This window comes from Elaeis guineensis, chromosome 9 (genome assembly GCF_000442705.2).
Source record: "Elaeis guineensis isolate ETL-2024a chromosome 9, EG11, whole genome shotgun sequence".
Lineage (NCBI taxonomy): Eukaryota > Viridiplantae > Streptophyta > Magnoliopsida > Arecales > Arecaceae > Elaeis > Elaeis guineensis.
The window spans coordinates 82,633,794-82,661,611 of NC_026001.2; the positions used below are offsets into that span (position 1 = coordinate 82,633,794).

At 38.3% G+C, this 27,818-nt stretch overlaps 1 protein-coding gene across 2 annotated transcripts; it reads left to right on the forward strand.

The window, feature by feature from the left end:
* The first annotated feature begins 6,491 nt into the window (after nt 1–6,491).
* LOC105035467 (FHA domain-containing protein FHA2) lies at nt 6,492–27,121 on the forward strand. 2 transcript variants are annotated; one of them, XM_073243851.1, is made up of 3 exons: nt 6,492–7,337; nt 11,811–11,972; nt 26,812–26,951. In XM_073243851.1, exons 1-2 carry the CDS (start codon nt 6,590–6,592, stop codon nt 11,966–11,968), a joined length of 906 nt encoding a protein of 301 aa, XP_073099952.1. In that variant the 5' UTR covers nt 6,492–6,589; the 3' UTR covers nt 11,969–11,972; nt 26,812–26,951. The 2 variants fall into 2 exon arrangements, with proteins under 2 accessions (XP_073099952.1, XP_073099951.1); XM_073243850.1 differs by lacking the exon at nt 11,811–11,972 and having other exon boundaries at nt 6,494–7,337; nt 26,812–27,121.
* Nucleotides 27,122–27,818: the final 697 nt, after the last annotated feature.

Genomic DNA, 27,818 nt, shown 5'->3' on the forward strand with positions numbered 1-27,818 from the left:
AGATAGATTTGATATTTTGAAATACATATGGACAACCTGATCAGAGTTGACAATGGAACTCTGAGGTGTTCTATGAGCATTTTGGTCAAAGAGATGAATTATATGAAAACTATATCCGTATGGATTTTAAGGATGTTGTTCTACACATTCGACCTATCCGACCATCGGGTATCATTGCTAGATAGTCACTTTGATTGGTATAAAAATTTATTTCTGTACTACCAACTTAAATTTGGACCTATGAGGTTATACACATTAGAGTTCACGATCCGATCAGATGGTTGATCAACGATTAAGAATCATTCTAGGATTAAATGATCAATACGATTGACATTTAACCTAGTGAAAGTGTTGCAGGAGAATCGATTAGCAATTTGATTACTAATTGACTTAATTTGATTAAGCCAATAGGCTGAGATTAAGTCTAATTGAATATGATTTAATTAGATTTGGTTTGGGCTTGATTGGATCAAGTCCAATTGGTTTATTGGATAAGCCAAGTACAAAAAAAATTAGTCCTAGTTCAATTAGGACTTGGGTCAAACTAATTTTTAATTCGATTAAAAAATTAAATCAGATTTAAATCTAATTTAATCTGATTAAATTAGATTCTTAATTAGGTTAAGATCTATTTTAATTGGATTGATTTGGTTTTGGTTTGATTTGGTTTGAGAAACCAAATTAGAACAAGTCATAGATTGAATCCTAGTAAAACTAGGATTCCACCTTGCACCACCTTAGCCCCCCACGCTCACTCTCTCTTATTTTGTATGATAAAACCTTCTCTCCCAGGCCTTCATGCATGTCCAAAGCTTTCTACTCTTTCTTTCTTACATGGAATGTAGTTGTGGACCAAGTCAAAGTAGGAATTAGTTTGGATTTCAAATTCTATGAGATAGAATTTTAAGAAACCAAAACTCTTTCCTTATGGCACTAATTTTATCCAGATTTTTTTTGAAATTTTTGTGACTTTTATGGCACATATTGTGCACCCTTTGCTAGTGATCCATGATAGAGAAAGAAGGAGGGGGCATCCATGAGTTGGGCACCCCTTGTCTTGCCCTGTTTGGATTTTTCTTGACTAGGTATTTGATCTAGACAAAAATTCTTCATATCTCTTGATTTAAGATAAATTTTTTTTAAAATTTTTGTGGATTATAGAGCATTGAGAGACCTTTGAGGCATGTAAAAATCAGAGAGAAAGAGTGTTGGGGTGTGGAGATATAATAGACACAAAACTAAGTGTCTAGGTGAGAGCAAAGAGAAGAAGAAGAGGGTCTTCTTCTAGGGTTGCTAAGTTTACCTCTTTCTTTCTTTCATCTATGAGTTTTCTGAGAGTGTCTCATATCTAAAACTCTTTCTCCTACTTCTCATCTTTGAAAGAGTCTAAATCAAGAAGAAGGAGGTATCTGATCGATCATCGAAGAAGGATCAGCATAATACTAGCATATTGTGCTGATTTTTTGGACCAGAACTTTTGATCATGATTCGTGGGCTCATGTGGATGACTCCTAGAGGTCAGACATGTGTGTGGCTCGCAACATCATCCTTAAGCCCGGATCAGTAAAGTTAGAACGTTTAACTTGCAAGGTAATAGATCTGATCTATTATATTTTACATACATTAGATATAGTATAGAAACATGTTGATATGATCAATATGTAGTTCTTATTCTTTATATTTTAATTTTTGATTTAATGCCATGTAATAATCGTGTAATAGGATCATAGATCTAAGAATTCTCTGATTTTATAAGATAAATTTTGATTTATTTTAATCTTTCGCTGTCTGATCTTGAAAAGTTTCAAGATCTAATCCTGAAACCCTAGATCTGGTTCCTTTATCTATCATATGACAATGATAAGGTTTGATGAGTTTATCTTAACCTCAATCTTGTAGAGACTTATGATAGAAAAATCAGATCACATGGTAACTGCACTTAGATATTCTTTTTCAATTCTAATGGGTTACCACTATATACTGCTAGATGTCACTGATGGATTGTGGAACTAATTAAAATTATTTCGATGATGGATAATTTTAATTGACTGACTTGAAAAGAATTTCGATCCATCGAAAAGAGTTTCAATGATATTGCTGATAGAGATCACATCATCTCCTATTACCATACAGAATTGAATCTATGAGATCACACAACAAAAGACTTTGGTCTAGGATTACTTAACTAGACTCAATTGATTCAATTGGGTCTAAGACAATCATGCTAGCACATGATTAGACTCAAGTTTTTCTTGGACTAGGTTTTCTATTAGATAGGATTCAGCCTAATGTATTTGGGCTTTTAATTTGGCATCAATAGTTGGTTGCCCTTAACCTCCAGCAATTCAATTAGAACTTGATTCAAATTAGCAAGGTAGTTTTCTTCAAATTAGATGAGACGAGAAAGAGGGGCACCAAGTGTTGGCATGCCCCTTCTTTCTCCATATGATTCTTCTCGAAAAAAAGGGGGCGCATTTCTCCTTGAATTTTAAATAAGGTGCACGCCCCATATGGATAAGGATGGAGGGCACCAAATGTTGGCGCCCCTCCTCTTTTTCCCATGCGTTCTCGAGAGAGAAAGGATACATGCCCCTTCTAGATGAGATCCAAAGGCGTGCGCCCCATATGGATAAGGATAAGAGGTTAGGGAGGTTACCATTTAAATTTCAAGTATTCAAATTTTGAACTCGAGTTGTTGGAGGATAGGATCCACTTGAATTTAAATGGGTTGTTTACATGTGCTAAAGAAGAGATCACTTGGATGAGGCACATGCTCTCTTGATTTCTTTAGAGTTTTCTTATGAAGAAAATTTGGTGGAGAGACTAAGGGACCCCTCATCTGAAATTTGATTTCAAATGGGAGTCGTTTCATGTTGGTTGGAGAGGATTAGGGTTTCGTGTCTATTAAAGATTCCCTTCCAAAGGGTTCGACATCTCATCATTATTAGATCCAAAACTCTGCCTCACCTCCACCTCCAATTCCCTCTCACACGCCTAGAGTTGGCTACCATATCCCACGCCCAAAGATGTTGGGATGATCCTCGAAGTGCTGGAAGGTGTTCAGGCATCATCCCACTGAAGGAAGAAAGGGTTGCGACAAAAGTTGTTCCAATAGCTTCGGAGATCAGAACGATTGCTAATCAAGAGCCCTCAGGTCTGCCTTGGAGAAGGTAGATTAGTTCTAGAGAAAGCATTTTAGATCAGATCCAAGTGGATACCTGTAGAGATCGGATATATTCATGGCTCAATAGTGGACCTCAATGAAATCAGGATCATCGGACTGTGGAGATCGTCTAACCGCGCAAGATGATGTGATCACCCTTTCTCTTAATATTTGCATGCTGATTTCTTTATGTATTTCTAATTTAGATCTATGCTTTGCATGTCGGATCAATAGAACAATTTTTGAAATCTACTGCCCCTGATCCGAACTGATCCGATGTGCAACCCGATCCTTTACATCTAACTCATGTAGTGGAAATAAATTAAATGAATGATGCATGTTTTGGAGCAAATTTATAGCCACTTGTCATCTTGTATGAATGGAATTGATGAAATTAAAATAATAGAGATCACACAAGTCATACATTGGAGATAATATATCTTGGTGCAATTTAGCAGCTAGTTGTTATCCTTGTGGGTAGAGCATAAGCAATAGAAGTACATTAGATGAATTCATGTGTCAATTATTATCTTACATAAATTAATTTGATTTAATTTGCACAGTATGGGTTATATGCCTCGTGCCAATGAAACAAGCTGATTGTTAGTTAATTCCCTAAATGAGTGAATTTGGTTTAATTAGAGTATTAAGCATTACTTATGCAATTAGGTGGTAGGGGTGACTCATGCAACAATGATAGCGCAAGTGTATTTTGCATCTTTCAATACAAGTAAGCAGCTAATTATTATCTATATAAGTGAAATTGGCATCGTCAACTCCCGTGTGTCCATTGTTGCGTAATGTTTGGAGAGCAATGAGAGGGTGCTCTTCTTTGGACATCGACATATTTATCGGAAGGTAAACAATACTGCTAATTGAGTCATCTTTTTTGTCGCGAAGTATTCGGATGAGATTTTGTAGACCATGTTCGAAATACCTTTTATTTTTTTATAATATTTTATATTTTAATTTTTTTATTATATTTATATTAGATTTGTATGATTATTCCATCTTATGAGTGTGTGAGAGAGAGAGGGGGAGGGGGCATGCAGCTGATGCATGTCATATATTCCAATAAAAGTTGGCCATTATTTTTTTTTTTTATACCTGCGTTTGGCTTAGCTGGGATAATAAAGGTTTATTTTGACCTGTATAACAATGACCAATCGAATGCATTTCACATGTCTGAATGCAAACTTTCAGTTATTATTTGTCCTAAGTGAGCACTTTGGTTTAATTGGACATGCAAACTTTCAGTTATTATTTTGTCCTAAGTGAGCACTTTGGTTTAATTGAAATAGGAACGTTGCACAACTTTTGCCATGCATAGAGTAAGACCAAATGCATTCATATGTGGCGGTCAGCTGTTTTCTTACACGAGAAGATTCATTGTGATTGGGATAGTGAGGTTCACGTGACTGACTGGAGATAAATCAAATGCATGACATGCATCTTGGTGCAAGCTGAAGCTGAAAGCCATTATTTTCTTCGTTTTCACCCATTAAACTGGGGTTGCATCTGGACTGCTCCTTTCTGTTTACACCTTATAAGAATGCCTTTTTGGAAAGAAAATCATGGAAAGTAACATTTCGATTGAGTATGTTCTATTTGAACGAAATGTCAAATTATCATGAAAAATCCATTAACATGTTTGGTTTATGCTTTACTAGTTTGATTTAGGGATTCATACTCGGTAGACATGGGGTGGGCTGGGACTGCCATTGTAGCCTCAAATCATGCTTCACCCATAGGACCGGTGATTCATGTTTACAGGTCGTAAACGGATCGTGTCGATCTGGAGTTATAATACAGGTTGGCTCAATCCAAACACAATCCATTTAATTAAATAGATCAATCTATGAAATACGAACATGATATGAATATACATAGATTGATACGATACGATCCATTTTACATAATTAATAATCATGTTGACGGATCAAATGGATACACAACCTGTCCAATGATCCGTTTAATTATTTAACTTATTTACAGAATTTAACTAAAATCATAAAAAATGAGTCAAAAAACTAAAATAATGTAAAAATAATTTAGTTACCTGCTATGCTACTTCACAGCTCTGAATTCCATCGTTATTTGTTTTAGATTAAGATTATAATTTTTTAATTTTTCTCATTTGTCCTTAAGTAATCTTAAAACAAACGTGTTAAACATGTTTAAATATGTCATATAACCAATTAACCTATTTTAATCTATTTAGTTAAACGGATTAAAATAGGTTAAAATAAATTTGTGGATCAACCCATTTAAGATATGAATTTATCGTATCATAAATGCGTCAGGCTGCTTATGATCCGAACCCATTCATTTCAAATCCAAACCTGTCTAAATATGTGTGATATCATGTCCATGTCAACAGATCATGCCGAAAATTATCAACCCTATTCATCCATTTAGCCAAAACCAATCAATAGCCCAAATTTAGTCCAAACTATCCTCAAATAGACATTGGAGCTTCACGTTGACTCAATTACAAGCTTTTTGGAGTCAAGGCCTTATCCTCTCTTAATCTTCAATGTGCAAAACATTGCCTTATTATCCAATGAAAAAATTATATCCTACATAGCATGCATTATGTGGCCGTGCATGCCGCCAATCATAAATACTCGTTCTTATAGCAATGTACTAAGATGAGTGCTTGATGAATGAGACTCAAAATAATGAGCGACTATAATTAGTGATATGCACGACCACATAGTATGCCACATAGGATGTAATTTCTCTTGCTCAGCCATACTTTTTCGCTTTGTTTTGGTTTTTAAGCATGATCTTTAACCAACAACCTTAGTTGCCCAATAATACCAAAATCTATAGTAACAAAGCCATAATTTACATGCATAGCATAATTACAAAACCTAATGGACTATGTTAGGTGGGTTATCAATATTCAACAAAATATTGTCAAACTTGCTCACATAGAAGTGTGGCACTCCACATAGCCAATATCGGAGCCCATTTCACTAAGAATGTAGCCAGACCCAAACGGATAGCACTGGCACAAATCTAACCATTACCTTAACCAAGCGAAAGTCCAGCCCATAAATGGATGAGAAATACCAAATTCTCTCTCTCTCTCTCTCTCGGCAAATTTTTAGATACGCTCAACCTGACAAAACCAATGAAAAAAATGCCACGTCAGCATTCACTAAGAATTTTGTGACCATAAGGAAAAAATTGAAGATTTCATGCGGTACTTTTTTTGATAGATAAATCGACCAACAAATCTATGAAAGTTAAGTAATGATCGGAAGAAAGAAAAAAAAATAAAACAAAATAAAATAAAAAAAAAAGTAAATAGGGGAAAAAATAGCACCTCAGCATACCGCCGTTTAACCTCTCTCGGTTTCCCTCAGCTTCGAGCGCGCTTCTTTCTTCGTCTCTCTCACGAGAGCAGAAGGAAAGACCATGCCGAAGGGTCGAAGCTCCGCCCGGAGCGCCACCGCGCGCGGCGGAAGAGGAGGCGGAGCCAGCGAGCTGGACGACGCCGAGGTCGGTTTTGCGAAGCTCCAGGGCGAGGACTTCGAGTACTACATGCAGACCTACTCGATAATCTTGGGGAGGAACAGCAAGAAATCGGAGGTGGACGTCGACCTGGCGAGCCTCGGTGGCGGGATGAACATATCCCGCCACCACGCGCGCATCTTCTATGATTTCTCGCGCCGCCGCTTCGCCCTCGAGGTCATCGGAAAGAATGGATGCGTGGTGGAAGGCGTCCTCCACGTGCCCGGCACGGCCCCGGTCAAGCTCGATTCCCAGGACCTCCTCCAGATGGGGGACAAACAGTTCTACTTCCTTCTCCCCTCCCGATCCATCTTCGATACCTCCCGGATCGTCCGTCACCCCTTCCGCCCCACCCTGCCGGCGCCCGGGGGCCGGCCAGGGTCGTCCGACCACGGGAGGGGTGGCTACGGCGTCCGCGACGATGGAGGAGACGACGAGGATGATGAGGAAGAAGAGGGGGACGAGGAAGAGGAGGATGAGAATGAGGAGGAGGGGCAGGGGGAGGAAGAGGAGGAGGATGGGGAAGAGATGGAGGAGGAGGTGAGGCATGCCGTGGCTCGGGGGCCACGAAAGAGGACGCGGGGGGGTCCGGGTGATGGCCGGATGGAAAGGCGCGGCCGGGTGGCTCAGGCAGGACCATCCGGGCATCTGGGTTCGTATCAAGATTTCTTCTTTGAGGCGTTTCTTTAGTTTTCTCGTTCTTTTATTGATCGTTACTGATTATTGGAGTCTGTTGAGATCTTGAATGTGTGAATAATTCGGTTTTTATGATTGATTTTGTAGCAGTCTGATCATTTTATTTTTTTCCGGAGTCTTTTTGGGTTGTCTTGTGGTTTTCATGGATTGTTGGTGATATGAAGAAGCTTAATGAGGTTTACATGTGAGAAAGATTTTTTTTTTCCTGGCTAGTTATCTATATTATTTTCGAGAATTTAGGACCTGACTGATATGCTCTGTATTGATATGTTTTGCAACGAGTAGTTAAATCAATCCTGCTTATAATCTGCAAGGCGTGTCACGTGCAAAAGAAATTTTAATGTAGCAAGTGAGTCGGAACACTAGTTACCAGGACAAGAAAGAAGTTTTGCAAATGCTAGATATGGAAGCAAGTGTTCTTTATATATGGAGTAATAGATATATTTGAATTGATACTGCGAGATGGCAATCAGGAGTCCATATGTTTCCAATAATTTAGTTTGTGAAGACATCGTATGGTTGATATTTTGGATCACATACCATCCTCTGACATAATGAGTTTGCACTGGCTCTCTTGTTCTGTCTAATTAAGAGAAGAGATGGGAAGATGGTGAAGGCCTTGGCATAGTCATGCAGGGGGGTAATGAAAACACCAATGAAAGGCTTGCTTTTTGAAATATTCTTATAATTTACTTTACAAGGAAAATAGATCTTTTTTAAAACATTTCTTGTTATGGAATTTACAGGTTTCTATATCACTTGCTGATGAACCTCAAAAGTTGAAACTTATTGTATGTTTTCACCTGTCATGCGTTTATTTGCTCAATAAAACTACCCATTATGTCAGGCTTCTCAGACTCATTTTTCCTGTGGGGATTAATACTGCTTTCTTGAAATCTGGATTTTAAAAGATTATATTCTTTTCTTCAATAAAATTGATCAAGATAGTGAAGATAAACCAAGATCAGACTTAGTTCATGCCTTCCAATGAGGCATTAACTAGTATTCATAGATTCTCTATTGGCAATTTGAAAGTACTGGCAATAAAAAGCATCCAGATGCCCCTTCTAGCATACTGTTAAAATCTAATGAAGAGATTATGATTTTGATTGTTAAGGCTTATATATGATGCTTATGGTCATTCTAGCTCTGTCTCTTTGGTGACTTCAAAGGTTTAGACATGTAACCTTTTATGTATTTGCACTCTGTTGCCAATTAGAGGGAAAGTTGATCTTATAGGGAGACTATCAGATTTTATCAATCATGTGTACAAATGAAAGGATTTTAGAAAGTATGTAACTTTATGAGTAATTCTTTATCAGACTGTTTTTTCTTTTAGAGAACAAGGAAGGGTTCAACTTCAATTTTTTTTTTTTTTTCCAGCAAGAAAAGCTAGATTGAACTGTTCTTCAATATGCTAAAATGCTTAAATTTAATTGTATATGTGAATTTATATTAGACATATGTTTTGAAGTATTAAAATGAAGTTATAATAAGTACGCCTTTCTCTTGATCATTCTTTTCTGAACTTGAGTCCTTGTGAACTTTGAGTTATGTTCTATAGCATGTTTTAAGCCTTTGTACCAGGCCACATTCGGATACCATATCAGTGCTATGGATGTGTCTCACTAAATATTCTCTGTCTTTGTACTAATTCACAGTACATTGTTGGAGGTGACACAAAATATAGTACCATCTGGTACTGTAGGGGCTGTACTAAGATCGATTCTGATATTGAAATCCTAACAGGTTGATACGGCACTCCCCGCATGACCCAATACCCGGTATTCAAAATGCTGGTCTATAAGATATCATAGTTGATAGAAAATGGCATAACAGTTTGTCATCAATGTTGTATTTATTATACTTAGAACATGCATACAGATTGGCAGGTATTATGTGTGTATCCAACACTTCAAACATTAGAGCTTTCATGATTTTGTCTTGAATATGCTTGCAAATCACATCACTCTAATTAGGCCAAGTGATTTCTCTAAAGGTTATCTTCTTTAAAAAAATTTACAGGATGGATTAGTAAAATAGAATTTCTCGATTACATATATTGTTATGTACTTTGGCTCATAGTTATTAGGAAAATTTGAAGTATCTAGGCATGGGAGCAGATGTGTCAGATGTCATCATGATGTGTACTTCCATATGCCACTACATCTACTCATTGTTTGTTGATATAGGTTGATGATGCATATGGCACATACTGGTATATACCACAGTCCCAGACAGTATGGGGCTATATGTACCAAGGTATGGTTGGTTTTTCAGAACTTGGTTAATAGGAATCGCATATCCTACTAAAATAGGAGTTCTGTGTAAAATGCATTTGGGGAAACGGATGCAATTTGGTCTCTTAGGAATGGAGAGACACATTAAAAAATATGGAATGCAGAGGGAATTTGTAATAAATGTGCTAAAATGATGAAAAGTAGTGAGGAAGGCAGTAGAATGAACAAGAGAGGTATGATGCTGGCCAACCTAGCATTTCCACTAAAAGCTGCAGTCACTGCTTGTAGCAGACATGCATATGAACACAGATCTGCCTAGCACTGACCCATATCTGCTCACCATTCCCCCTATCCAGACCCCTGAATATTGAATGAAGAGGGGAAACTTTACCAACCCCCCCCTTCCCGCCTGTGCAGAAAAAAATAAATGAAGAGGAGAAAGGGAAAACAGGGCTTATTCCCACTCTTTATTGTCCTTGTAAAATATCTTTAACGATATGTCCATAGCTACTTTGTTCTCTTGCTTTATGCAGTAAACAAGAGAACGATAATTCTAACTAGAAGATCAATTCATGTACCAGTCAATGTAAACTGTCCACCAATTCTGGTATCAACAGCCACCTTAGAGTTGAGTTTTTCAGTAGATGGACTTCACCTAAGAAATCAATTAGTTTATATGAAGTGTTTACTAATTGCAATAATACATTCACACTGATATATTACACATGGCCTTACCCTTACATATAAGCCATAGCATGGCACTCTGTATCAGTCTGTTTTTGTGCATACTAAGCATACCATACCGTACTGCATAGTGGGTGTATCGTACCATACCAGTACCAAATTGGTACACAGTATGAGGGAAGTACTAACTATCGATACACTGAACTGACCTCCATATGGGAAATTACTAACACTATACCAAGATGGTACTGGGTGGGATCTCATATTGAGATTATGAACCTTGGATTATATGACTTGAAGCCTAAGAGGTACAGGTTATCTAGACTATTAAACTAACCAAACTAATCCTTAATCAAACTTTTCACTGGAGGAAGAGAGAAAATCAGAAAATCATTTTCATCCCCAAGCTCGTTAATTAGATTCAGGACATGATAACCTAGTTGAAATGAGTTCTTTAGCGGATTTAACACATCTAAGAGTTGTACCTTATTGGGGCAACAAAATGATTGGTAATTCAAAAATCGAAAAGTAATAAAAATTGAATTCTGAAGATAATGATTCATCTAACTCTTGGCTGCACATTACTGGTCGATCTTCATAGCCATTTATGATAATTTTTCTAGTTACGTGGTAGAGAGTTTGCATATCTATGATTGAAAGTGGTCCTAAGGTGAGGCATTTAGAGGTCATGTATAGGAGTTAAAATGTATGTGGCTGGGGCACTTAAGATGTAAAAATGCTTAATTATAGAAGGAAGAAATATTGAGAATCAATACATGCGAAGAGATTAGTGGGGTTGGACTATTATTTTGGGAATTTGGAAAGACATTGATAAACAAGGTAAGTATAGGTTTAGAAGGGTTGAAAGTCCTGACATGTTCTGTATTAATGGCACTATTTTTGCCCTCTATATGCTCTAGATCTTGATGCTTTGTTTTGTAGATATTTGAACAAGGTGTGGGGGAGGAATTATGAGTGCTTGGGTTTAAACAATCATCTTAAACTCTTTCAGATAAATCTAGCATCATAAATCAAGCTAAACACATTATCATTGAGCACAATGGATATATATATAATATACTATTTAAAAATCCAAGACATGAACTAACTTAATGTAGCCCTAAAATATATGAGGCAATCCTAAACAAACACGGATACACAATTTAGATTGGAACTTGTAAAAGATCACAAAAGTGCTTTAAGATACTACAACATGACTCAAGCGAAGACAAGTTATGGGACTACTTACAACAAACAAACAATACTAAGCAAATCTGATAAACAAGCTCCTGATTTGTGGGATATATAAAGACAGCTAACATACTGCTTGTCATTAGTTCATTAGCCTAGATGAGTTTGAGAGAGTTGGCAACATGGTTACATTCTTCGAGCCTTTGAGTTTTGGATGCATTTATTCAGACCATTTGATGCATCATCATGTTGCAATAGCTTTGTGCTCATCAAAATGAAGATTTCCACATTGTTTAAGGTACGCTACCTTACAGGTCCATATCAAACAGTACATACCCAGACGGACGCGTGCTGGCATTGTATGAAGATAACCTACTCTCTCTGCTTGTCTCTGTTGGTGCATTGTGATTCAGCATGCACCAGGCTGAACCCATACACTTTGCTATGTGCCCTGACAAGTGGCATGCGATGATGTGGTATGGCACATTATATGTTGTCTGTATCTTAGCGACATGGGCATTGCATTTGGTAACTTAATCTGTCTTCATACTTGTAGCCATCTTACCATATGTAAAATTGCTAATTAGATTATTATCACTGCCAGTCATTGAAACTAGCTCAGGTCATCTTAACCTTCCATTTAGCTATATAATCTACCCACTAACGGTCATGCACAACAGTCGGAATATCAATCGTGCTCTGGTGCATCTAATCCACTTTTTGAACTCTAACAATCCAAGAAATCACTTGGCAGTCTGGTATGAATTCCTTATCCATCTCTTCACCTCAATATTCTCAATGACTGTATTCTCCGAGAATACCTCGAAGATCCTGCACAGCTTTTCCAAATCCCTCCAGACTCCTAGATAAGGAGCCCACATGTGAGCCTCTGCAGTCCCCTCAACTATTACTCAATCTGATATGGTTTCCTTTAGTCATCTTCTTGCTACCTTTTGCATTCACTCTTAATAGAGATTTCCTTACCTTAATGGATTTCTACAAGACATGCATATTCAAAAGCATTGGCATAGCAACCCCATCACATGCTCAGTGGATGTATTGAATTCTCTTCACATGGCCTCGTACCTTGGGTCCATGTTTGAAGAGAATGGTGTTAGTCGCAATATCTTTGATTTGTGAACATGAGTTTCTGAATAAAGGTCCACAAAACAACAGAAAACACATGCCCTCTTGAAAAAAAGCCAAAGCATAAGCACACTAGTGAATAATCAATTGAATGTGTCAAGATATACATTGCACTTATACGCCCTTTTGTGTAAGATGACTTTACCCACTCTTACAACTTTATGATGTAAGAATTGACATTTTATAATCTATTTAATAGTAGGAAACTGGAAAATTGTTGGGGGATGCTTGGCGGACTGCCAAACTGTTACTAATGTTGAATTAAACCTGTTTAATTATTTGAAGTTATTAGTGAAGGAAAAACTGCCTTTTTCCTTGTAGGATCTTCCAGATCTAATGAGATCTGGGACGGAATATTTTTTTAAAAAAAATATCTTACTTTATTTCAGATCTAAGGTCTATTAGATCTGATTCTTATTATCTGATATTTAATCTAAAATTAAATCTGAAACTTGAGGATTAGAGAAATACCTCTAGGGTAACTAGATTACCCTGTAGATGATCGCAGCAACGCCCGAGATTCTAAAATAGCCATGCAGTCGTCTGGCCTCTACCGGTATCCACTCGAGCAGGATCTGGATCGTCTTCTCCTCGCGAATCTTTGCTCCAAAAATCAGATTTAGATCTGATCTGCAAGATCTTCAAAAGATTTTCTGAAGCTGGAGCAGCAGTTTCTCGACAAATTCCTGCAGCCTTCTGATCAGGGAGCCACCACACCTTGGACAAGCACCAGATGGATGCCCAACCTCTTGGACGTGAAGAGGGGAGGGAGAGGAGCAGAGGGGGTGTGGAGAAGTGGAGAGGGGTTTCATGTTTTTGCTGGATATTGAGCAGATTCTCTAAACCCTAGGCGCAGACAGGGTTTAAATAGACCCTGCTGCACCATGCAGTGCCACATCATCCGATCAATCAGAAAATTTTAATTAATTCTGAAAAAATTCTGATTGGTGGAGTGATGTCATCTGATCATATCAGATAAGAATCCCACCAAACCCTCCTACTGTTGGCGCCAACACTGGATAAGCACAGTGAGATTGGCGCCCAACAGTTTGAGTCGATCAAGGCATAGAGTCCTCATCTCATGGAACTCTATCCTTATCCATTGGGACGCACGCCATATCTGATTATGGCGCCCACTTTGAGGGTAAAATTAGCAGGTGGACACTCCACAAAAACTCTCCAATGACCTCTTGCCAAGTGACTTTCAGTCCAAGGTCCATGGGTCAACGTTTGACCGATGTCCTAAAACGGAAATGGCAGATGACAGGAATTGGCAGGTGTTGTCTTAAATTCATCTCATGAATTAAGATAAGACTTTTCTGAGCTGGACTGGCTCCAGTCAGACTGAGAAAAATCTTCTTAAGGTTCTCTGGGTGAGTCAAATCATATTTGGCTCAGTCGAGATAGAAAAGATTACACGAGGAGAAAGTTAGGCTCAATCATGTGCTAGCACGATTTTTTTGAACCTAATTGGATCTAATCCAAATCAATCGAACTGGGCTAGCTCAATTGATGACATCCAGACCCTAACTCTTGTTTGTGTGACCCAGTTAGGTTCATTTTCGTATGGTAATGAGACATGTCGTGATCTCATCATCGACATCATCGAAACTCCTTTCGATGGATCAGAACTCTTCTGATTCAGACAATTAGAATGATCGATCATCAAGATCATTCTAATTGCTTTCAAAATCCACTAGTGACACCCAGCAGTATATGGTGGCAACCCATTAGAAATGAAGATGAACCTCTCGATGCGGCTACCTGTGTGATTGAGTTCTTCTATCATGAGTCCCGACTGAATTATGGTTAAGGTGAACTCGTCAAACCCAACATCAGTCATATGAATCAATCGATCGATCCAAATCCGATGTGAAACCTTAATAGAAAATTCTTTTCCATTATTTCACTCTGCCATGGCCATGGGTTTAAGGACTCGATCTTTCGATCATCATAGGACTACTCTTATCTACCGAGGTTGATAGATCCCATCTTGGTGCAATCTGGTTCCTACAATGAATATGCTACAGCCAACATACACCTCAGGGTTCCGAATGACTAGGAAATCGAGTTATGTAGTTAAACTATAACACACTCAAGGTGAACTGTCGATGCACCTCAGGTCAAAGAACTAGACACACAGCTGCAGCATCGAGCTAGTCATCGATGAGAAGGTAGACTTCCTTATGACTGCTTGAGGTGGTCACGCTCAGTACTCTCGTTCTCAACGAATATCTGTACTCTCGCTCTGGTGTCTCCACACCGTGGACTCAAGACACATCTACCCTAAGGAAGTGATCGTACACCAACCTTCCGGATCGATCACCATCCTTATGATGATCCTATGGTCAGGAGCTGTTTATGAGTTAGTTATGTAAATTCATACCTTAAATTTTCAACTCTTGAAAATATGAATTAACATTCCTACTAACTCAAAGGATGTATCACAGACATAATGTACACAATGTGATAGTAGAATAACTCTTTTATTCATTTATAGTCAAAATTATAAATTTATCCTTGCATTTGTACAGGAATGTGTTAGCCAATCTGGCATCTAGGGCACACATCTAACAAACTCCCACTTGACGTAATGTCAATTGGCTACATATCTAAGTTTCATCTTCTCAAGGTGGACTTCAATCTTCTACTGACCTAATGGCTTTGTCAGTGGGTCTGCCACATTGTCTGTGGAGTCGACTCTCTTAACCTTGTGATAATCCTTTTCGAGGTAATCACGGATCAGATGGAATCGCCGCTCGATATGCTTGGACTTCTGGTGAGATCTTGACTCCTTAGCTAGGACTATGGCGCTATTATTATCGCAGTAAAGAGGGATGGCATCCAATGACATCACTCCAAGCTCTGCGGCAAACTTCTTGTACCAGAATGCCTCCTTCGCAGCTTCCGATGCGGCAATATACTCTGCCTCCATGGTGGAATCAGCAATTACCGTCTGCTTGGAATTCTTCCAGCTGACTGCACCATTATTGCAAATGAACAGACTCCTAGATGTCGACTTTCTATCATCTATATCAGACATAAAGTCTGAGTCTGTAAATCCCTAAACCTGGAGTTCTCCATTCCCAAAGACTAGAAACATATCCTTAGTCCTTCTCAAGTACTTAAGGATACATTTCACAGAAGTCCAGTACTCTTCGTCTGGATTTGACTGATATTTGCTTGTGACACTCATAGCATGGGCTATATCAGGTCGTGTACATAGCATGTCATACATGAGGCTCCCTATTGCCGAAGCATAAGGGATCTTGCTCATGTGTTCAATCTCCTCAGGTGTGTTAGGGCACATCTTCTTGGAGAGATGAATGCCATGTCTAAAAGGTACTAAACCTCTTTTGGAGTTTTCCATGCTAAACCTTTTTAGCACCTCCTCTATGTACATTTTCTGTGAAAGTCCTAGCATCCTATTTGGTCTATCTCTATAGACTTTAATACTCAGTATAAAGGATGCTTCTCCTAGATCTTTTATAGAGAACTCCTTAGACAACCATATTTTGACTGAGGTCAATATGGAAATATCATTTTCAATTAGGAGGATGTCATCAACGTACAGTATGAGGAAGACAACTGCGCTCCCACTGACCTTCTTGAATACACATGGTTCCTCCTCGTTCTTGATGAAACCAAACATTTTGATCACATTATTGAAACGAGTATTTCAGCTCCGAGATGCTTGCTTAAGTTCATAAATGGACCTTTGCAGCTTGCAGATCTTGTGATCATCATCACTGGATATGAAACCAAACGGCTGTTCCATATAGATTTTTTTCTCAAGATATCTATTTAAGAACGCCGTTTTCACGTCCATCTGCCATATTTCATCATCGAAATAGGCTGCAACAGCAAGCAATATGCGGATGGATTTTAGCATGGCTATGAGCGAAAAGGTATCCTGATAGTCAATGCCTTCGCGCTGACTATAACCTTTCGCTACGAGCTTAGCCTTAAATGTCTCCACATTCTCATCTGCACCTATCTTTCTCTTGAAGATCCATTTACACCTAATAGGTACAATACCTTCAGGTGGATCTACCAAGGTCCAGACTTGGTTTGAGTGCATCGACTCAATTTCTGATCTCATTGCCTCTAACATTTCTCGGAGTCGATATCTGCTATCGCCTCGTCATAGGTCTTGGGGTCATCATCATGAGCCCATTTTTCGTGAGGAATATTTTCTTTACTTCCTCTTGTATAGTACCTAAGTACCTTTTAGGAGGACGAAAAATCTAGTCGATCTACGAGATGGAAGAGGTTGTGTTAGGACTGGTTCTAATTGATTGGGTTCCTCAGGTTCTTTAGCTCGTTGCTCTTGGGAGACATTCTCCTTGAGCTTAATTATTCTTCCGATGCCACCATCTTGAATAAACTGTTTTTTAAGAAAAATAGCATGTCGATTCACAATCATATTGTGATCTTCCGCAATATAGAAATAGTATCCTAATGACTCTTTAGGATATCCTATGAACCGAGCTTTAAAAGATCTGAACTCTAACTTGTCCGCCTGCTGTCTCTTGATATGAGCTGGACAATCTCAAATTTTGAGATGACTCCGACTTGGTTTCTTACCTTGCCATATCTCATACGTTGTGGTAGGAATGATTTTAGAGGGAACCCTATTCAATACATATATTGCTGTCATGAGACAATATTCTCAAAAAAACTCAGGGAGGTCCGTGAAGCTCATCATGGAACGGACCATATCTAATAGGGTCCGGTTCCTTCGTTCTGAAACCCCATTGAGTTGTGGCATTCTAGGTGGAGTCATTGAGAGACTATGCCGTTGTCCTTAAGATAGTCTAGGAACTCCTGATTAAGGTATTCACCTCCTCGATCTGATCGAAGAACCTTAATGGGCTTTCTGTTTGTTTTTCTACTTCATGTCTGAATTCTTTGAACTTTTCAAATGCTTCAGACTTGTGTTTCATGAGAAACACATATCCGTATCTAGACATATCATCGGTAAAGGTAATGAATAGACATAGTTGTCTCTAGCTGGCACATCAAATGGGCCGCACATATCCGTATGTACTAGAGCAAGTAGATCTGTGGCCCTTTTTCCATGTCCCACAAAAGGGAGCTTGGTCATTTTGCCTTGAAGGCATAATTCACAAACTGGATATGACTCGGAAGTCAAAGGACTCAATAGTTCAGATTTTTTCAATTTGTTAACCCTGTCTTCCGCTATATGACCTAGCCTTGGTGCCACAGATACCTATCATTTAGACTATCTTCAGGCCTTTTAATTCTTATGGCATTCACATTTTGCTCGATATGAAATACAGATACATCAATATGTAGCTGATAGAGATCATTAATAAGAAAACCATTTGCAACTTTATTATTTTCATAAAATATGTTACAATGGTCCTTATGAAAGCTAATCACATAGTCTTCTTGTGCTAAACATGAAACAGAAATCAAATTCCTGCTTGCTGCAGGCATATAATAACAGTCTCTAAGAACTAAATCTAATCCTAACGGTAATCGCAGAGGGTAGGTTCCCACGGCCACAGCAGCAACTCTTGCTCCATTCCCGATGCGTAGGATTATATCCCCATCCCTCAGCCTCCTGCTCTCCTCAAGACCCTGCATAGAAGTGCACAAATGAGCACTAAAACCAGAGTCAAGTACCCAACTGGATGCAGAGAAAACTGTAAGATTAGATTCTATAACGAGCATACCTCCAGAAGGACCATCCTTCTTGTTCTTCAGGGTGGTCAGGTACTGAGGACAGTTCCGCTTCCAATGGCCGTCTGTATTGCAGTGGAAATATTTTTCCTTTTCAGCAGTCCCCGTCTTCTTCTTCCTCTTCCCATCCATCTTTTCTTCTTCGCAGACTTCTTCTTCTTTCCAAAAGACTTTCTCTTGGAAGAAGTCCGCTCCACAGTAAGGACTGAGCCTTTTGAACTCTTCAAAGAAAGTTCAGCCGTAACCAACATGTTCATTAACTCAGCCAAGGTACACTGCATCTTATGCATATGGAAGTTCATGATGAACTGACCATATGCATTGGACAAGGACTGAAGGATCACATCAATCTGAAAATCCTTGTTTAAGATGATACCGAGCTTCTCAAGCTCCTCAAGATCCTTGATCATTGTCAAACAATGATCTTGGACTGACTGTCCATCATGCATTTTAGCCTTAAAAAGTCTTTGGCAGACTTGATACTTGGCTGTGCGACTTTGTTCACCAAACAACTCTTGTAGGTGAGCCAACATTTGGCGGATAGTTATAATATTCTCATGCTGGCACTGCAAGTCATCAGACATTGCACCTAACATGTAGTACCTGGCTTTGTTATCGTCGTCCGTCCACTTTTCTAGAGATGCTCTCTGTTCAGCAGTCGGACGTGCTGGCATGGCAGGTGGTCCTGGTCCAAGACATGAGTCAGTTTCTCGGAATCTAGAACAATTCTGTAGTTCCTCAACCAGTCCTTGAAATTGGGTCCAGTTAATCTGTGGGTGTCTAGTATTTTGGTCAGGGGGTTGGATGCAGACATGTTTTCTGTAGAGAGTCAAAAGTTTCTAGTTAGATTTTGTAATCAGACTTAACCTATTTGTTTAGGGGTTTTATTTTTAAATAAATTAGGCTCCCACTATTTTTTCAGATCCCTACACTCCCTAGGTAGAGATGTAAAAATCTCCATGATTAGTGATTTCTAGTGGGTGGTGCGGTCTCACCGACTGGCTCATCACCTCACCTAACAGTTATTGGTGATGGATCAACCGATGAGTGGACAACTCTTGTCCAATGATTCTCTAATCATGGCGCACCCAAAACTTGGTCTCTAATTCATGAAGCTCACCGTGTCCAGAATATTGTTCCAATCTTTAGTTAAGTCAGACCCACCATTTGCACGAACTAAATTCCTGATTGAGTCCTTACCGTATCCGGAATATAGAGCACAACCCATCCTCTAATCCGTAGCATTCAATGCCTAATGGACATGGTTGCGTCTTCCTGGTGCAACTGAGCCACTGTAACCAGTCGAGAACAATCAACCCCGGGAAGGGCCCGCATATCCACAATGGTGGAAAATCTTAGACTTAATATTTTCTTAGGGAGATTTAATTTAAGTCTCATTAAACTTGACTTGACATAGTCACAACAATTATGACTAACCTAGTGGCATGGGTTAGCTCGAATTGTTAGTCACCTTAAATCAGAATTGGGTCGACACATATGGCCAGGTAAGTGGACCGGTGGAAGGGATATCCATTAACTCGACAAGAACGCATTCGAGTCGAGTAGCTCCCAATTAAAAATCATTCGATCGCATCTGCCTAACTTACCTTAGACACCAAATTGTCGAAGCAGAATCAATTGGGTTAGCCTACAATCCAAGCTCTAACCACTGGGCCAAATTAGGTCTTAACTTGATCGAGTCATATATGAATGTGATTCGACCTTGATCTAGACTTAATCCTATTAGGCTGGTCAATTATTAGCTTTCATGATCCCACCTAACCAACTTTTGATTCGATTTGATCAACCGCTAGACCTAATTGAGCTACCCAAGCCCGAACCCAATTTTATGAAAATGGCTTAGATCTAAAATTCTCAATTTTAGACCTAATTTGATTTCATAGGCTTAATTCATTAATTAAGTCTTGGGTTCATAAACAAAACATGTAAAATAAATCTTAGGGTTTCAGGATCTAGGGTTTTGCAGAAAATAAGTTTGATCTCTGATTAAGGATGAACGCGCAGCACCCCTACATGTCATAAGAACACCCCATTGAATGGGAGGAGAGGGTTTTAAACCCTACTTTTTCTTATGACCGGACGGCCATGAGGAACACCTTAATCAGAAATATTGATTTAACTACAAAACTAGTTAGATTCAAGTTATATATCACATATATAATTTCAGATCTAACTTATACATGCTTTACATACGTCTCATGTATTAAAATCTGATCTTATTAGCATGCTTTAGATCTGATACATCACATATAATATCTGAAAAATAAGATTTAAATTGAACTATTCAATATAAAATCTATTCTAGACAGTTACTAGAACAATTCTACAACTAGTCTAGGCATGCAGCAGATCAATCTTATGAATTAATTAAATTTTATTTTCTGTTTTCTGATATGAATATAACATTTATAACATCAGAAAATCAGAGAATAAATTAGATCTAATTTATATTTTAATCGCATTAAAACATAAAACTTCAAGACTTCATAGTTTAAACTATTCCTAGTCTAGTCATGCATCTCATACATGTTAGATCTACTTAGATTTAATTTTAAATTTTTCTGATTTCAGATCCTATCACATCTGATGTGACATTTGAAATTCATTAATATCAAATAAATAAAAATAAAAATCAGATCTAAATTAGATCTGAAATAGAGCCATCAGCCTGGCTCTGATACCAGTTGAAGGAAAAATCATTTTTTTCCTTGTAGGATCTTCCAGATCTAATGAGATCTGGAGCGAAATATTTTTTTAAAAAAATTATCCACTTTATTTCAGATCTAAGGTCTATTAGATCTGATTCTTATTATCTGATATTTAATCTAAAATTAAATCTAAAACTTGAGGATTAGAGAAATACCTCTAGGATAACTAGATTATCCTGTAGATGATCGCAGCAACGCTCGAGGTTCTAAAATAGCCACGCAGTCACCTGGCCTCTACCGGTATCCACTCGAGCAGGATCTGGATCGTCTTCTCCTCGTGAATTTTTGCTCCAAAAATCAGATCTAGATCTGATCTGCAAGATCTTCAAAAGATCTTTTGAAGCTGAAGCAGCAGCTTCTCGACAAATTCCTGCAGCCTTCTGATCAGAGAGCCACCACACTTTGGACAAGTACCAGATGGATGCCCAACCTCTTGGACATGAAGAGGGGAGAGAGAGGAGCAGAGGGGGCGTGGAGAAGTGGAGGGGTTTCACGTTTTTGCTGGGTATTGAGCAGATTCTCTAAACCCTAGGCGCAGACAGGGTTTAAATAGATCCTGCTGCGCCATGCAGTGCCACATCATTCGACCAATCAGAAAATTTCAATTAATTCTGAAAAAATTCTGATTGATGGAGTGATGTCATCTGATCATATCAAATAAGAACCCCACCAAACCCTCCTACTGTTGGCGCCAACACTGGATAAGCATAGTGAGATTGGCGCCCAACAGTTTGAGTCGATTAAGGCATAGAGTCCTCATCTCATGGGACTCTATCCTTATCCACTTGGGGCGCATGCCATATCTGATTATGGCGCCCACTTTGAGGGTAAAATTAGCAGGTGGACACTCCACAAAAACTCTTCAATGACCTCTTGCCAAGTGGCCTTCAGTCCAAAGTCCATGGGTTAACGTTAGACCGATGTCCTAAAACGGAAATGGCAGGTGACAGGAATTGGCAGGTGTTGTCTTAAATTCATCTCATGAATTAAGACAAGACTTTTCTGAGCTGGACTGACTCCAGTCAGACAGAGAAATCTTCTCAAGGTTCTCTGGGTGAGTCAAATCACATTTGGCTCAGTCGAGATAGAAAAGATTATACGAGGAGAAAGTTAGGCTCAATCGTGTGCTAGCACGTTTTCTTGAACCTAATTGGATCTAATCCAAATCAATCGAACTGGGCTAGCTCAGTTGATGACATCCAGACCCTAACTCTTGTTTGTGTGACCCAGTTAGGTTCATTTCCGTATGGTAATGAGACATGTCATGATCTCATCATCGACATTATCGAAACTCCTTTTGATGGACCAGAACTCTTCTGATTCAGACAATTAGAATGATCGATCATCAAGATCATTCTAATTGCTCCCAAAATCCACTAGTGACACCTAGCAGTATATGGTGGCAACCCATCAGAAATGAAGACGAACCTCTCGGTGCAGCTACCTGTGTGATTGAGTTCTTCTATCATGATTCCCGATTGAATTAGGGTTCAGGTGAACTCGTCAAACCCAACATCAGTCATATGAATCAATCGATCGATCCAAGTCCGATATGAAACCTTAATAGAAAATTTTTTTCTATTATTTCACTCTGCCATGGTCATGGGCTTAAAGACTCGATCTTTCGATCATCATAGGACTACTTCTCTTATCTACCGAGGTTGATAGATCCCATCTTGGTGCAATCTGGTTCCTACAATGAATATGCTACAGCCAACATACACCTCAGGATTCCGAATGGCTAGGAGACCGAGTTATGGTGTAGTCAAACTATAACACACTCAAAGTGAATTGTCGATGCACCTCAGATCAAAGAACTAGACACACAGCTGCAGCATCGAGCTAGTCATCGACGAGAAGGTAGACTTCTTTATGACTGCTCGAGGTGGTCATGACTCTCGTTCTCAACGAATACCTGTACTCTTGCTCCGGTGTCTCCACACCGTAGACTCAAGACACATCTACCATAAAGAAGCGATCGTACACCAACCTTCCGGATCGATCACCATCCTCATGATGATCCTATAGTCAGGAGCTGTTTATGAGTTAGTTATATAAATTCATGCCTTAAATTTTCAACTCTTGAAAATATGAATTAACATTCCTACTAAATCAAAGGATATATCACAGACATAATGTACACAATGTGATAGTAGAATAATCCTTTTATTCATTTATAGTTAAAATTACAAATTTGCCCTTATATTTGTACAGGAATGTATCAACCAATCTGGCATTTAGGGCACACATCTAACAATTAGAAGGGTGATTGAAGAAAATTTAAGTTAAAATGCCAACATTCTTCGACAGTTTGACCTATTTGATCTTATGCTAGGATGGTCAATAATGGAGGATATCCTTTTACTTAGGCAATTGATCGTAACGGATAGAGGGAAAAAAAAATGAAATACCCCAGCCTGGGCAGATTTATCAACAAAAGGAGGGAAAAGATCAATCTATCTATGGTCTTGTTGATCTGGAAAAAGATTATGATAGAACATAAATGGCTTTTTTCTTTTTTTTTTTTTTGCAGCAGGGAGGAGGGGTCTGTGTACGTTGGTGCAAAGATGAGCCTTAGAAATTGTGGCTTGACAAGGGTGTGTTTCTAATCATGGTGTGCTCACTGCAAGGTTCAGTTCTGATGACATAATTCTTATACTATTTACACCGATATACCATGCTGTCTGCTACTTGCAAATGATATTCTCTTGATCGACAAGAGGACAAGGTTAATGCTAAATTAGATTTATGGAGCGAAAATTTCAGAAGATAAGGGTTTGAAAATTAGTTTAATGTATATAGAGTTTATTGAATGTAATTTCAAGGAAAATGGAGGTGAAAGTGGGGCTTCATTCAAGATTAATGGACAAGTGATACCAACAGAGCTTAGTCATATTGTTGAATCTAAAGAGTAGAGTTTTAGAGAGATGAGTGAAGATAATATAGTTGGATGAAATGAAGAGGAGCTCCCGAGTTGGTATGGAACTGACACATATTTCTACAGCTTACATGAAAGTGCTATAAAGCAAATATAACCATCATTATTGTGTTGCTGAGTTTGTTAGGGCAATAAAGAGGATCTGGTAGGAGATACCAAGGCTGAAGCTGTGAGAAAAAATTCAGAAAACTTACATTAACAACAATGCTAGCTCTTAACAGGAACTATTTGTGAATTTGTATTCATAAAACTGACTCCAAATAGTTCAGACAAAGTTTCACACTTGATCTAACAAAATTATTTATTTGTAATTACATTGTTTGAGAGATTGGACTGAAGTGTTTTTAGACAATTAAGAGCATGTTGCTTTCATCCCGAGGCTACAGATTTTATCAGTTCTTTGAGAGGAAGGGAGGGCATAAGCCCACCCAGATTTATTAAATGAAATGAAAGCCTTACAACAAGAGACAAAAACATCCACCCCTCCAAACAGCAGGGTTGAAGAGCCAGGAAATATTTTGCTGAGAGATTCTAGGTTGCATCTTGAGGTTTGAAGATTGAGTCAAGTAAATACTCCTTCTGGAGGTTGTTCATTTTCTTAAAGAGTCTTGATTTGGCACATTGTTCCTAACCATTCCGGAAAAAAAAATAATAATGGAGACAAGTAGGTTTGACATTTCGGTGAATTGTTTGTAACTTTAAGCCAATATGTTTCCTCAGTAGGTCATTTTTTTCTTCCTATGGTATTTGGGCTGGCCCACTATCAAAACCAGTCCTGGGTACTTATGGATATGGTCTAGCCCAGTCTGTGTAAGCCTATTTCTAACTGATTATATTGGCCCAATCCGATGATCCAATGGGATTTTCAACCCATCCATCCAAACAGGTCCTTAAGAGTGTCTTAACTTGCATGTCTTTTGGCTACAATTTCCAAAAACCTGTGCCGAGAGTTGACACCACAGATGCTCCATTTTTTGTGTCAGGAAATGTCATGTATTGTGTCATAAGGTAAAGCAAAGTGAAGTGTACACTCCTGAAATTCCAGAATTATAGGAATTTGAAATATAAGAGTAGCAATACATTCCATGTTTTTGCAAATGCATTCCTTATTATGGTAAGCACTTTTCAAAAGATTTTCACAGTGGAAGATTTTAAAAAAAGATGTGTAAGTGTGTCCCTTAACATTTATGAATCAGTAGAGCTGTTGCTGAGATCCATAGACCTGGAGCCACAGTGTTATGGGTCCGGGATGGGTCCAAAGATAGACACAAATGATTCATGTTTGGGCATGGCTTTAGTCTGTATGTGCATACTCTGGACCTGACTTGTTCCAATTGTATAATATAATAAGGCTTGGATACAACTTTCGTGAACACTAGCTGGCTGGATAGGTTACTGAATATATACATACCAAATTCCTTATCCACCAGGCTTCCTTATGCTTCCAAACAAAGAAACCAAGCCCTAACTTTCCTCCTTTCATGTCTCCACTTCCAATGCCCATATCACCAAATCCTTGGCGGGGTTGAGATGATACACTAAGTCATATAGTACCAAATAATGAGTGAATTTACACTGAATAATTGACCTGATTCAGACTTGGACCTGATCTACACCTCACCCAAAATGATGCAACTTGATGATCCTTGGGTAGAGAATGGTCTTAAAATATTCATACCCTACCCACAGACCCTTTGGGCCTGTTTGTTTTACAAGTTTTACTAAAACTGGTAAATGAAAAACTTTGAAAAAAGAAGTTTTGCAAAACTGGTTGTTTGGAAGCTCTCAGTAAAACCAGTTTTGCCAAAATTGACCAGTGATAAAACTGGACAAATGAGTTTTATTAGAAACATTTCTCCTGTCTTTCATAAAACCTGTTTTATACAGTGTCAGGTTTAATGGATGTCTGTATAGGAAAACTTGCAGAGAAATAAACAGTCCCTATGCGTCTTATGAAATCTCGACTAGAACCAGAGTCACAGGGGCACTTTGACTTTTGCCTTCACTAAGTCCTATGTTTTTTCGTGGAGCGCAGAATTTGCCTTAATTGGTGAGAATATGTACAATCTATTCCACTGGCAAGAGCATGATTTTGGGCTAGCAAAAATTCATAAAACAGGTTTGTTGTTTGAATGATTACCAATGCAATGGCATGCATAACTTTTAGAAATTTACATTAACATGTAAACTGTTAGTTGCTGCAGTTAGGTATGTTTCTGATTTGAACTGTTTCATATTGTTGCACTTGCGAAAACAAAGAGCTCAGTCTGATATGCTGCATGCTAAATTATTAGATAAATAATACTCAGTGCCCAGCTTGGACTCTGTTATTCTAAATGTGCCTTGAGTCCTTGACTATATGTTCATGTGCATATCTGTGAACAGGATTATATACTAAAATTTATTGCTGTGGGATATTATGATTATGACTGTATAAGATTATTGTTAGCAAGTTCCATATACAATGTTTTTCTTCCTCAAATATCTAAATTGATTTTCTCTTTAACATGTCCACTTGTTTTTCATCTTTTGTTAATGTGATAGACTGATGCCATTTCTAAGATGCTGTATTATGTGAAACTTTTATGCCCTTAACTTTCTTTACTTAGATGATAGCATATTAAAATCTACATGGTTGCTTGTTAATGAACTGGAAATCATGTGAAATAGCTATTTAATTGAAATGTTTCAGGAACCATTTTATCTGGTCATAGAAGATATTGTTCATTTAATTTCACATCTTGTCAGTGGAAGCACCACTATGATAACATGGCATTATATTTATTTCTGCAGTCAAAAAGTCAGAGGTAAGGTCAAGGGCCGACAGAGAAGCAGATAATCAACAACTTTTGCTGCTGGAAGAGAAAGATGTCATCTCAACTGTAGCTACTGTGCTTTCTGATCTTTGTGGTCCAGGAGAGTGGATGCCCATGGATAAACTTCGTGCAGAGGTTAGCTTAAGGATTTCTCTGACAATATTTTGTGCTTCAATTTGGATAGTGAGGATGAGCATGTGTGATGGTTTCGTCTGAAAAGGGTTCTTTACTATTATATTGACAGACTTCATATCTCCATTTACAAGTTTATATATATTCTTAACATATACACTCCCTCTTGGTTCAATTCTCTTTCTTTTAAGAAAGAGAAGCAAGAGAAATATACCAAGAGTGTTTTAATTGGTCTATATAAATAATTTTTTTCTGTTGAATTGGATGTTGGTGATCACAGGAATACAAACTTCACATGCTTTGCATGTTCAGGACTCTTATAGGCATAAAGAAGATTAATTATTTTGATTCTCACCATGATAGCTTCCTGATATAAATTACCCACTGCAGAAGCACAGGCTAGGATGTATAGAGATCCAAGGTAAAAATGGATACAAACATCCATATGAATCATAGATTTCTTTTATGGATTCCGATGTAGAAAAAGAATTGATAGCTTGTATTGCTCCTAAATGGGCCCCAACTCTCTCTAAGGGACTTGGCAAAATAGCAGTTATAATTATCGGAAACTACTGCTGTAACCTCTCCTATTTGCTGAAGGGACTTTAAAGACATTTCCCATTAATATGAAGTTTAGGAACTTATGTGCAAAAATCTGCTGTTTTGATTTGAGAGATCAGACCAAGTTCTACCACCCTGAATTAAGTTTCTGATGTACCCAGACCTAAATAACTATCTTGTGTAGGTAAGAATAAAGGTTGGAGCACAAGAAAAGAAAAAAAAAAGAAACCTTTGAAATCTGATGGATAAGAAAATCACCACAATCAGATCACAAAGGGGTAGAACGCCACA